A 13959-nucleotide genomic window follows, 5' to 3' on the forward strand; every position below is an offset into this window, starting at 1 on the left:
GCACTTTCTGTTTTTATTTCAGATTTCCAGCATCCGCAGTATTTTGCTTTTATATTATATAAGCAAAACATACAGTTGTTACAGGAGATTCCATAGTTAGGGGGACAGACAGGCATTTCTACAACCCTCATCATGACTCCCTAGTGCCAGAATAAAGGACATCACGGAAAGAGTGCAGAATATTCTGCAGGGGGAAGGAATTGAGCCAGTACATGTCGGTACCAACGACATAGAGAGGGTATTAAGGTCCTACGGTCAGCCTTTCAGGAGCTAGGGAAAAAGTTAAAAAGTAGGACCTCAAATGTAGTCATCTCTGCATTACTAAGAAGGACTACGAGGAATACAAAGACAGGTTTAGAATGTATGTATGTAAACGTGCAAAGAGTGGTGAATAAGGTTGGTGAGCTACAAGTGGGAATATGATATAGCGGCAACAGCGGAAACATGGCTTAAAAATGGTGAGGACTGTGTGTTTAATATTCATGGATACAGAGTGTTCAGAAAAGATAAGGACAAAGAAGGTGATATGTGCTTAGAGGCGTGGGACAAGGCTAGAATACTTAAGTACCTTGTATCAGTATTTACTAAGGAAGAGAATGCTGACAAATTATTGGTAGAAGCAGGGATGGTAGAGATAATGGATGGGGTGAAAATTGATAGGAAGGATGTACTGGAAATGCTGGCTATGCTTAAAATGGATAAGTCGCCAGGTCCGGATGGCTTGCATCCAGGTTGCTAAGGGAAGTGGAGGTGGAGATAAAGGAAGGGATTGCCATAATCTTCCAATCTTCCCTAGATATGAGAGGAGGATTGGAAAGTGGCAAATGTGATACCCTTTGTCACCCCCACCTGCCATATGAACATTGATTTTAAACTGTTGCTGGAGTGAAGAAAGGACTTGTTAGAAAATCACCAGACACTTAACTGGAAAAACATTAGCATACGAACAGACAGTGCTTGGAGAGACAAAGGACTACTCCGTGCTCCAATTAACCCCAAATGAATTTTGATCACCAGACATTGAAGGCAAGGAAGCACATTCCAGGCCCTGCTAAAATGATACAATCCACACAGCCAGGACTGGTTAAACCAGCTGGTCACATGACTAACTGGCTGGTCCAGGTTTTTTTGAACTAGCCATAGACAGTTTGAACTCTGAAAGACTGTTTGCTCCTGGTCTGAGAGGACCTCTGCTGTCTGCTCCCATTTCTTTCTCACAAGCCTCTGAACCCATGGAAGACATGTGAACCTCAAGAGAGAAAAGTCTCCTACATCGAACAAGGTTTAAGAAAAATACTGGGCCCCAACGAAAAGCAAGACCTACCTATAATCAAGGACTCTACAGCGAGCTCGAAGAACAGTAACCAAAACCATCTCCAGATATTGCCTCAAACTTTTCCACTTTATTTCTTCTCTTTTCTATCTCTATCTGCATGTGTGTATCGCGTATGCATGCTCGCTTGGGCGCATTGCGTATCCGTAGGCGTTAACCGAACTAGAGTTTAAGTTTAATAAAGTTCAATCTTTCTTCTTTAAACCTAAGAAAACCTGGTTGTCTGGTTTCTTTGCCTTACAATTGGAAAGCAGTGAACAAGGATTCATCAAGCTGGAGCTAAAAACATGATGTGTTTAAAATCAAACCCTATTACGGTAAGACCAGGTGAAGGCTGAGAGGGAACCCTGGACCCCTTTCTCACCAGTTCATAGCATCTTGTTCAAGAAAGAGTGTAAGGGCATTCCTGGTAACTACAAACTGGTCAGTTTAACATCAGTGGTGGGTAAGGTGTTAAAAACAATAATCAGGGAAAAAATTAACAGGCAGTTGAAGAGGTTTGTGTTAATTAAAGAGAGCCAGCACAGATTTGTAATAGGCAGATCGTGTTTGACAAATCTAATTGAATTTTTTGATGAAGTAACAGAGAAGGTGGATGAAGGGAACGCAGTGGATGTTGTCTATATGGATTTTAAGAAAGCGTTTGACAAAGTACCACATAAAAGGTTGGTTAACAAAATTGAGACTCGTGAAATAGGAGGATCAGTGTCAGCAGAGATGAGAAATTTTCCATTGTCTTCCTCTTCCAGACATGCTTTTTAAGCATCGCACTGTCAGTTTCACAGCTGGCTGGTGCTGCATGAGAGCGGGAACAGCAGTTTCCCAATTTTGGACAAATTTGGGGGTTTTCTGACTTTTTTTTTAAAGGCTGCCAGAAAACCCCGAATCTGTATGAAGTTCAGAAGCCGCTGTTCCCGATGTCAGCACCTGTCAGCTGTGAAACTCAGCGTGATTTAAAAAAAAACTGACTAACCACAAAACTGTTGTGCTGAGTGCTCCCTACAACTGTCAGAGAGAGAAAGAGAGAGGGAGGAGGGGAGCGAGAGCGCGGGGGGGTGGAACAGAGAGGGGGAGGCAGAGAGAAAGAGAGAGGGGAACAGAGAGAGAGGAGGGGACACAGACAGAGAGAGAGGAGGGGACAGAGAGAGAGGAGGGGACAGAGAGAGGGCAGAGTGGACAGAGAGAAAGGGACGGGGGGGACAGAGACAGAGAGAGAGGGATGGACTGAGAGAGAGAGAGAGGGACGGGGAGGCAGAGAGAAAGAGGGAGGGGAACAGAGTGAGGGGGAACAAAGAGTGAGGGGGAAGAGTGAGGGGGAAGAGAGTGAGAGAGAGGGGGCAGAGTGAGAGAGAGGGGGCAGAGTGAGGGAGAGGGGGCAGAGCGAGGGGGGCTCAGATAAAGGAGTCACAGAGAGAGAGAAGGGACAGAGAGAGAAAGGGGGGACAAAGAGAGAAAGAGGGAAGGCACAGAGAGCGAGGACAACACGGGGGAGAACAACACAGAGAAGGGCGAACCGAGAGAGAGAGACACACACACACACACACACACACACACAGAGGCGAGTGATCAAGATCACCCCTGACAGATGAACATCTATCTGAAATATTTCATATCACTACAAGAGTGTGGGCAAATATTGACTACTTACGGAAGCAAAAAAATTCCAGGCATCTCACTAAATCAGTGTCCAACATATTGATGAGAAAGTAAGTCAATAAATGAATCTTCTAATTTAAAGCTTTTTCACAATAATGCATTTTTGTTGTTGTTTTGATGAATAGTTAGATACATTTTTTATGCCTTTATCTTTCTGAAATTGTCTCACTGCCCCAATATAAGACAAAAATTGTAATGTGGCCCCCCCCCCCCCACCCGAAAAGGTTGGACAACCCTGGGCTGACAGAATGGGCAGACAAAAGACAGATGGAATTTAATGCAAAGAAGTGTGAGGTGATACATTTTGGCAGAAGGGATAGGGAGAGGCAATATAGACTTATTAGCACATTTTTGAAGAATCTGCAGGGACAAAGGGGCCTCTGGAGGTGGCAGGACATATTGAGAGAGTAGTTAGCAAAGCATGTGGGATCTTGGCCTTCCTAAATAGAGGTATTGAGTACAAAGCAGGGAAGTTATGCTGAACCTTTATAAAGCTCTGCTTAGGCCACAACTAGAGTAATGTGTTCAGTTCTGTTCATCACACTTTAGGAAGGATGTGAGGGTCCTTGAGAGAGTGCAGAGGAGATTTACCAGAATGGTTCCAAGGATGAGGGAATTTAAATTCACTGGCAGGGCTGTCTGCCCTTTAAGAAATGGCACCAGCACCTGCGCACAGACAGCTGACACCATTGGTGACATTGGACAGCCTGCCCCTTCCATGAGATGGGGGTGGGGGGTGGGGGGCACGTGCCGACCCGGGTATTTAAATGAACTGCTGCGCAGTAGATCACGGCGGTTCAACAGCGCACGGCCCCATTTTTTCCGCCTGCCGCCAGCAGCGGCAGCAGGCTCTTAAAATCCAGCCTGTTATGTCTATGCACGTGCATGTCTGTGTGTGCGTCTGGGTGCAGTTGGGTGTCTCTGCCAGTATATGTGCTGAGTAAAATTGCCACTGTTCATTGTCATGAGGAACTGGCAGCTCAGCCTCAAATTAAAGCAATGGGAGATATCCAGCAGTCCTAGAAATATTCTGATAATTGGCTTCTCTTCTTGATTATTACTGGCAAGGCTGGAAGCTACATGTCACTCTGCCAATGTTTTTTTTTAAATGAATGCTTCATTGTTACGAGGTCATAATGTTACTGAGATTAGCATCTCGTAAAGCAGGCAGAAAATCTTATAATAATTTTGTTTGCTTCTTTATTATTGAACGTTTTAGCAAGTTCAGTGATAGACATGTCTGTGAGAATATGATGGCAAAATTCAACTTGGGCGGGGATGCTAAGCAGGTAATGTGGCATAGGCCGCCTGCTATAAGCCTCACTTGATATTCAGTCCTATTGATGTCAATGGCAGCGAATATTAAATTGCCCGTTTTACACTACTGCTTGGGACGAGTTTCTTTCGCGTTTTTCCTCACTGAAAACGTGCAGACATGTTATTTAGCATACTGCCTGTTGTTGAAATGTAACGGGAATTTTAATCTCAAAAAACAGGCAGGTTTGGGTTGGGTGGGAGGTTACAGTGTTAAAAATCTGAATCCCAACACCAGCCCACATTCAACCTGCTCACTGCTGGTTTTAACAGAGGTGGGACGGTGTGTTGGGGGCTGGGGGTTAGCAGGCCACTAACCTGCTCCAAGGAGTTAGGTTGGGACTTTAATAAGACTGTGAGCCCCACAGTTATTCAAAGTTTTGAATTTTACCTTGGACGTCCAGGTTTCCTCAGGTGAGGACTGTTGGGTCTGGAAGGTAAGTGTCATTCCACTTACCTTCTGGATCTGGTGTACCCGCCCAGGGAACTCCCCCCAGTTGAACACTCGCGACCTCTCCCCCCGACACCTCACATCCTTCTGATCTACCGTCCCCAGCCTTCCCCACAAGGCCTCCAACATCCCCACTGGCCTCCAGTTCCACCGCTCCCCACCACCGCCAGATCTCTGATTAATTCCCCCCGCCTCAGATTGCGGCCCCCCACAAGCCTCCAATCCCCCAGCCCAGACCTGCTGCCTCTCAGCCTGACCTGTGATCCCTCCCTTAGGCCTGCAACTCGCACCCACACCCACCCCCACCAAACCCCCCCCCCCCCCACTCCACAACCAAGATTTCCAATTTCCCCCCCACCCCCAGGGCTATGACCCACACCCTCCCCTCCAGGTCTTCAATCTCCCCGTATCCCTGACTACCCCCATTGAGCCCTCCGACCTTGCCACCCCCATTGAGCCCTCCGACTCTACCGCCACCCACACCCTCAGCCCAGGATATCATCTCCGCTGGTGACATAGACCTACCTTGTCCTGTAGCCCCCTTGACTGGAAGCCAAGCCTGTCATTCCAGCTGGTCTCTGGGCTGGCAATCTATCAGTGGTGACATAACAAATTTAACTCTGCAGCGAGCAGAGGAGCCCCAGCCTCCCCTGCTCCCGACGGGTCTTATAAGTTAACCAGCCCGCTACGATAAAGCACAGCATGGAAGGAAAACATTGTATGAAAGTAATACTGATGGCAGCATGTCTCACAGCTCTTTCAATGTACAGAGCTGTGTTGAATCTTCCCATTCAGTTACATAATTGTTTCTCAATAAGATCTGAAAGACACATTGCCTTATACAGCCTGGGTTAAGGTCCAGAAGAATTTAGACGTTTCGTACTCAATTTTAGCATGAAAACTCAAATTTATGATATAACTTGAGCCAGAGAAAGCAAAGTGCCCTTTACACAGCAACTTAAATCCAACTTCACAAGAATACCCTCTGGTCTATCAATTTAGCATATTCAGTTATCACACCAGTTATGTTTATGGCCAGTCTGAGTGAGGGTGCCAATTTAGTTTAAATATAGTGCCGAATTAGGGGTAATTTTGTACTGTTGTTCAGGGGGAACAGTTTGCTTAGGGGGAACCTTTGGATTAATGGTAGCACTCTTGCCTCTGAGTCAGAAGGTAAAAACCAAAATATCCTGTGATTGGAGTATCCTGGAGTACAAGTCATACGTCTACATCTGATTTTAACACTAAGTTTAACTTGGGGAGGTCCAAGTTTAGGTATTGGGATCTTTCTCCATCACCATTATCTACTACTAAGAAGGTGGTAGTGTTTTTCAGCTCACACTCAAGCCTCTGAGCACCACTAGCTCCCAAATTGGAAATAATACTTACTGATACGCTGGCCCACTTCCCTAATGCCCTAAGCAACATTTCAGCAGAGTTAGCTCGGGTAGTCTCTTGGCGCAGAGGAGAAGGAGTTAACATACATATCACTGGTTGTAATTTGCTATTCTTCCCATGGAAGCTCTTGCTCTATATCCCGCTCTTTCGGGACAGAGATCCAGGGCAGAATTTTGTGTTTTGGGTCAGGACCCCGACGTCAGGGTCAAATGTGGGTCCTGACACCAAACTGGTCGGGAGCAATCACCCGACCTGGATTTTGCTTGGAATTTCCAATTAGTGGCCAGGGGAGCATGTGCATCAATCTTTGACGGTGGCAGAGCATATTGAGAGAGTGGTTAGCAAAACCTATGGGATCTTGGACTTCATAAATAGAGACATAGAGTACAAAAGCAGGGAAGTTATGCTGAACCTTTATAAAGCTATGGTTAGGCCCCAACTGGAGTATTGCATCCAGTTCTGGTCACACTTTAGGAAGGATGTGAGGCTCTTTGAGCGGGTGAAGAGGAAATTTACTAGAATGGTTCCCGGGTTGGAGGATTTTAGTTACAAGGCTAGTCTGGTAAAGCTGGGGTTGATCTCCCTGGAGCAAAGCGGATTGAGGGGAGATTTGGTAGAGATGTACAAGATAATGACAAGGTTAGACAAGGAAAAACTGTACAAGAACTAGGGGACACATATTGAAGGTTTTGGGCAACAGATGCAGGGGGAAGTGAGGAAGAACTTTTTTACGCAGCAAATGGAACTTGCTGCCCATGAGGGTGGTGGAAATGGAGACAATCAATAATTTCAAAAGGAAATTGGATGGGCACTTGAAGAAAATAAATGTGCAGGGCGACGGGGTTGGAGTGGGGGAAAGGGACTGATTGGATTGCTCTGGAGAGCCGACATGGACTTGATGGGCCAAATGGTCTTCTATGCCATAAATGACTCTAGCGCATGCTCACCATCCAACTAAGCACAGCAGAGCTAATAGGAGGCCCTCTAGAAACTGAGGAGCTGCAGCCTGATGTTGCAGGTAAGGGGGAGAGAGGACAGCTCCATCTTGAGGCACCTTCTCAGTAACGTTAAAAAATTGGAAATAAAAAAATGACCCACAGCTGCCGGGGCCACCATTGTGGTGGGGAAACCCTTCCTCAGGGCAGCCTCTGGGGGGGGTGGTCTCAGTGGCATCCTGCAGCGCTGGCCACCCAGGCCGATGCTGGGAGGCCATCTCCAGATAGTGGCCATGCTCCCGACACTATGAGGACCTGCAGGCCAACTAGAAAATGCCAGTCGGCCTCTGATAATTGGCCTTTAAATTATCTTAACAAGTGACCTTTAACTGGGGCAGCTGCGGGCAGATAGCTATTCCACCCCTAATCCAGCCTCCGGAAAATGGCTCGGGGGCCATTATGCCAACAAACTGGCACGCTGACCAGAGACACAAAATTACACGCCCGTCAGCCTCTGTTCCTGCCCCCATATCAGGGCGAAAATTCTGCCCCCAGTGTTATTAGGTATCACCCCATTTCCACTTCCACAACTGCCACTGGAATCCTGCCTCAGGAATGTCACTATCCCTGAGGAAATCTAGGGCCAACATGTTTAAATTCAGGATTTTATTCAAATCCACTCCATCCAAACTTGATTAATGGTGCACTTCTTTCAAGATTTCTATCCTTCACGTTCACGCTCAGATACAAATGACACACGTTAGTAAAAGAAATGCAGCTGCCCCAGTTGCTCAAAATAGTTGTTAACACATGGCAACATTTCAAATGAAAATTTTCACTTGATAAGATGAATACTTTCTCTCCCTCACAGTTTACAGGGAGGGAACTTATTCATCTTATCAGTCTGGGTTCAAATCCAGGAGCCAGAGGAAAATGAACAATGTGTCAGCCCACTATATCACCCAGTTGGCTTTCAATCTCCAAACCCCCATGCACATGCTTAATGAGTCCAGAATTCATTCTTTAAGTTATACCACTGTTCTTTGTGATTATTTAATTTTGGAAATAAAAATGATCGGTGAAACTTCCAACTTCAGCCAGGGTGGAGGACTGGCTGTATCAGATCAGCAAGCCCATTATATATCTCATCTGATTTCCTTTACTAGTGGTATCGAATCCACTAGACCCCACCCAATTTTTCTTACTGATAGTGCCCACTCATCTGATACTATGTAATTTTCCAGCAATAATCAAACATACATTATGAGGATTTTTTTGTATTAAAACTTAGGATTCCGTATTTTTTAAAAATGAAAAAGGATTTCAGTGGACGTTGAGACACCTGCAAATAGTTGAACCTTATAGATGTTTTGAAAGGAAGTTCAACAAAAGCTGAACTGCTAAACAAGGACTGGAATGCAGGTACTTTCAAGGAAACCAGCAGGGGGTTGACCTCAGAGCTACCCTCTGTTATGACAAGAGAGAATTTATGACAGGGCATGTGACCTGTTTCAGAAAGGTTTTGGTTTCCATTTGGAACTTTAACAAGCCAGTGAGTTTGGACAAAAAGCGGGCATTTAAAATTTGATTTTGACCTGCCTGGAGATTAGAAAAAGACCCATAAAAAGTATTACCTCTCTGGAAAGGAATTCTGCATCTCTTGAGAAGAAACCCCATATTTCAAATGTGGCAGATTCCTATTGCCTCCTGTCCCTGAAGAATCCCTGCATCAAGCCGTACTGTTGCCTCCCGGGTTTAAGAAATCCAGAATATTGGAAGAAACCTTTTACTGCTATACTGATGCTGTAAGACCTAAGAAGATCCTTGTTGCCGTACACCGAATGGAAGACCTTATGTGAAGCCTTCTACTGTTGAAGTTCTTTGAATGCCTACCCATCACAGACTGTTCATCAACCTTGCCTGGAACGACTTCGAGTGGCATCCAACTAATCGACTTTGGGACACCTCATCCAAACTGAAGAGCTTCCTTCCAGATCATTACAGTCTAAATTTATTATTCCTTTTGAAACAACTATAAACCAAAATCCCTTTTGTCCTGGTTAACCGGTTTTTGGATCTATGTGCCTGTGCATGAGGGCTAGGGAAAAATAAGGAGCTTTAATATCTCAATTTGTATATAGATTTACTTCATTATTGGTTAAGACTTGTTTTTATAATAAACGGTTAATTTTGTTGTTGATTGAAGAAACCTGGTTGGTGCGCCTTAATCTGGGGACGAATAGAGTATCTAATTGACTGTTTTGGTAAGTGGGAAAATTTATTGATATGCTGCGACCTGTGAAGAAGTGGGACTGAATTAACAGTGCACTCCTCCCGCTTCGGTCATAACAACATCTAAAATCCAAACAGATATGAGACGGAGGATAATTATGAAATGTGGCATGCTGGACATCATTTAATTTCCTGCTGAAGGCGATTAATGACAGAAATGGATTATTGCGAGTTGCTGATTCCATCCTTGTTCCCACTTGCCTACTGCCTGGGTTCAGAGAAGGGTGTGGGCTGATCAACAAGGAGCAGAGCTAATGTTGATGATTTTCCCACTGCTTTAATTGGGTGCTCTGACCAGCAAAGAGGAAGCCAACTAGAAGCTGCTGCCAATTAAAGCTATCTCTCCCTGGGTCTATGTAAACATTATGTTATTATTGATGAGTGGTTTGAATTATTCTTACAATCTGGAGTCTGTGCCTCAGCGAGCAGGTCCCCAGCTGTGCAGGATAAGTATGATTTTGTTTCTGTAATCACTGAAGTTTTGGGAATTTTTGATAAGATGCAGGAATTTTGAGCCAACTTAAACCAAACTGGCTAGGTGCAGAATTTTCCATGGGGGCATAAAATACATGAGCCCTTTGACCATTCTTATAAGAGATCAATTCAACTTGGCTTTTATTGCCAACATCCAGCAAAAGTTTGCCACAACTGCTGAGCTGACCCCTGCAAGCACCCGTACCAGATTTTATGTCAGGTTTGGTTTAGAGGCAGCTGTTCAATCAAGTATTCAAAGCAACTAGATCATCCCCAGATGATACTCTCGACAAAAGATGTGAGTAATGCTGCTGTCAGGATATTTACACCAAGGAACTCAAATGTTCATAGAGACATCAGAAAGCGAACAGATGATGTGTTCTTATTTTGCAGATGCTCCTGGCGTGACAGGTGTAGCTGACGTCAGCGGTCTCTCGGTGTTTCCACCTGACAGCAGTCCAACTGCTCGCTCTCACGAGGACCTGCCAGCCCAGCCTCAGGCAGAGCGGCGCGGGCCACTGCTGACACCAGAAGCATCAGAGACTGTGTCAAAGGATCACACAAGCAGCGTAAATGAGAACAAATCTGACAAGCTGGGAGCAGCAGATTCTAGCAGTGCCTCCAGTGATGAGGCTAAACCATCTGGGATGAGAACTGACAGGAATGGAAAAATCAAACTGCTGGACGGGTTTTTGCAGAGGTTCCGCGAGTCTGTGTTGCAGAGCACTAAAAACCAGGCTTCAGATCAGCCAAAAGGTAATGCAGCAAGTCAAGATAAGCAATCCTACTTTTGCAAATCTTTTGTAAGTTAAAAGACCCAATTTGCTCCTTGTCTCCGCCCCCACTTTTTCTTTCCTCTTGTTGGGCATTCACCATCTGGCATCCTCTGCCTCCAGCCTGGCAAATTGTGTGACTGGCATAAGTCCCTCTCCAAAAATCGGGCAGCAGGAGACACAGTTCAAATGAGCTGAGCCAGGCAGTGTAATTCTTTAACCTATGCTGATAGACAGTATAACTAATTTGTTACAGCATGACATTCAGTTGGAAACTCCCTGAGTTTCCACACTAGCTGTATAACATTGTGCGATTTGCATTAAAAATCCTGGAGGCAATGAAAATGCCATTTTTTTAGCAACAACAAATCATGAGCCCAAGTCATGGCTGTTTGTAGGCTGAAAATGTATTTATTAGCACAATGTTAAAATTAACACCATCATATTAAATTTTAAATTCTATGAATTTTTAACTCTGTATTGTCACAGATACACACAATATGCGACCAGGGAGACTAAGAAAAGGGTAGAAGGAAAATAATTTAATATGAGCAAGTGTCTCAACCTCAAGAAAAAAGATAAAATAATATTTAATACTGGCCAAGTGGCACAGTTTATAAATGCACTATATGGTGCATTACAAATCAGACAGGTCCTATGCATGGTCCCTGAACAATGCTGAGTTAACCAATTTCTTAGAGACATTAGCAAGACCAATAAAATTAGCCTCAACAACAGAGTTGTCCAACCTTTTCACGTGGAGGGCCATATTACAATTTATGTCTAAAATAGGGGTCCAGTGAGACAATTTCAGAAAGATAAAGGTATTAAAAAGTTAATGTACGATAAATCAAAACAACACGCGCATTTTTGTGAAGAAGCTTTAAATGAGACGATTAATTAATTGACTTACTTTCTCATCACTATGTTGGACACTGATTTAGTGAGATTCCTGGCATTCCTTTGCTTGCACAAGTAGTCATTGGCTGCCCGCACACGTATAGCAATGCGGACTATTCTGGATAGATGTTCATCTGTCAGAAGTGATCTTGATCACTCTGTCTGTCTCCCTCTCTGCCTCTCTCTCTCTATCTAACCCTGTGTTACTACCCCCTCTCTATTGTTCCCCCCTTCTCTGTATCATCCTCGCTGTCTGTGTCCCCCCCTCTTTCTCTCTCTGCCCCCCTCTTTCTCGGTCCCCCCTTTCTCTCTCTGCCACCCTCTCTTTCTCTCTGACCCCCTCTCGCTTTGCCCCCCTCTCTCTCTGTCTGTCTCTCTCTCTGTTCCCCTCTCTGTCTCTCTGTTTCCCCCTTCTCTGTCTGCCCCCTCTCTCTCTGTAATCCCCTCTCTGTCTGTTCCCCCCTCTCTCTCTCTCTGTTTCCCCCCCCCCCCCGCCCTCTGTTCCCCTCTCTCGCTGTCCCCCTCTCTCTGACAGTTGCAAGAAGCAGGGGGGCTCATCACAGCAGCTTTATGGTTGGTTAGTTTTTTTTTAAATCGCAAATCAGTTTCACAGCTGACAGATGCTGAAGCAGGAACGTGCTTCCCAACTTCAGACCAATTCAGGGTTTTCCGGCGGGCTTTTAAAAAAAAGTGGGAAAACCTCAAATCTGTCCAAAGTTGGGAAACCGCTGTTCCCGATGTCAGTACCTGTCAGCTGTAAAACTGGCTCGCAATTTTTTTAAAAAGCCGGTCTGAAAGAAGACAACAATGGAAAATTTCTCATCTCTGAAATACATCCGCGGGCCGGATGTAAACCATTGACGGATCCTGGCCCACGTGCTGTATGTTGAACAGCCCTGCTCAACAACAACAATTTGTATTTATGTAGCACCTTTAACATAATAAAACGTCCCAAACACATAAGGAGATATTAGGTTAGTTGACCAAAAGCTTGGTCAAAGAGGTACGTTTTAAGGAGCATCTTAAAGGACAGAGGTGGAGAAGTTTAGGGAGGGACTTCCAGAGCTTAGAGCCTTGGCAGCTGAAGGCACAGCCACCAATGGTGGAGCGATTAAGATCGGAGATGCTCAAGAGGCCAGAATTAGAGGAGCGCAGATGTCTCAGAGGGGTGCAGGGTTTGAGGAGATTACAGAGATAGGGAGGGAAGAGGCCATGGAAGGATTTAAAAATAAGAATGAGAATTTTAAAATTGAGGCGTTGCTTAATCAGCAGCCATTTTAAGTAATTGAGCGCAGGGGTGATGGATGAACATGACTTGGTGCAAATTAGGCCATGGGCAGTAGAGTTTTGGATGACTTTAAGTTTATGGAGGGCAGAACATGGGAGGCCAGCCAGGAGTGCATTGGACTAGTGAAGTCTAGAGGTAACAAAGGCAAGGATGAGGTTTCAGCAGCAGATGAGCTGAGACAGGGACAGAGTTGGGCAATGGTACAGAGGTGGAAATCATCCCAAGACAAGAGTGAGAAACATGTGAAAATCGGGTGAGCATAGTACCAGGCTTGATTGTGTAGCCTCCCACTTTCAAGTAGCCCACAAACACTTGCTGTCCATCCTCAACCATGAGGAATGGCCATAGAGACAGTTACCTCAAGACTGCCAGCGCCCATGGAACCATATTCCAGCATAAGAGGAGAAACCTAAGAGAATGGGGAAAAAGTAACTTTGCTCGTTGCAACGGCACTTTACCTATTTCCACCCCCTCCATTGCCGTAAAGAAATTCTCCTCTTCTGCCAGTGCGGGAATTAAAGTGCTATCCTTTATTTAATGGTATCAGAATTTGTCAATAACATGTGGTAATGTAAAAGAGTATCAAATTGTCAGTGGTTTGTGTGCAGTCGCTTCCTTTTTTCCCCGATCCACAATGGTTAGTTCCCAGGAATTGCAAATTATACCAGGGGCTGTAAAGCTGAGATGAAGCAACAACATGTAATAAATTCCTGTCTGGGCAAATCTCAACCAGTGTCATCAAAACAATGGCACTTCGGGACCAATACTGCAGTGATAACAAGTTTCTTTTTATTTTCAGTTAAAATCTAATTCTTTGTGTACATTTGATTTCATTTCATGTTTTGGATACACTAAGAACCATTATATTTAGATTATTTTGTTTTCACTAGACCAAATATTAGTATCTCTGACAGAGTGCTGTCAGCCACGAGTAATGGTTACTATACAGATCCCTGATAATGGCTATTTACCACCACAACTCTAACCCACTTAGTTCAAAGGTTTATCTCTGAACCTATGTAAGAAAGGGAAACATAGTAAAAGGCAGTGTTATCTAATTTGGATTCATTCCCCTGAATGAAAATGGTTGCACGGCTGTCGACTGGGACAGGCTTCAATGGGCATTACATTTACACATTGTGCAA

At 44.7% G+C, this 13959-nt stretch overlaps 1 protein-coding gene across 3 annotated transcripts in view; it reads left to right on the forward strand.

The window, feature by feature from the left end:
- LOC137383387 (genetic suppressor element 1-like) overlaps window positions 1–13959 on the forward strand; it is a 319556-nt gene that overhangs the window by 291692 nt on the left and 13905 nt on the right. For all 3 annotated transcript variants that reach the window (XM_068056168.1, XM_068056178.1, XM_068056185.1), the window contains one exon: window positions 10247–10609. In XM_068056168.1, the coding sequence (XP_067912269.1) occupies window positions 10247–10609 (363 nt within the window). The remainder of the gene's footprint in view (window positions 1–10246; window positions 10610–13959) is intronic.

Source organism: Heterodontus francisci, chromosome 2 (assembly GCF_036365525.1).
Source record: "Heterodontus francisci isolate sHetFra1 chromosome 2, sHetFra1.hap1, whole genome shotgun sequence".
Lineage (NCBI taxonomy): Eukaryota > Metazoa > Chordata > Chondrichthyes > Heterodontiformes > Heterodontidae > Heterodontus > Heterodontus francisci.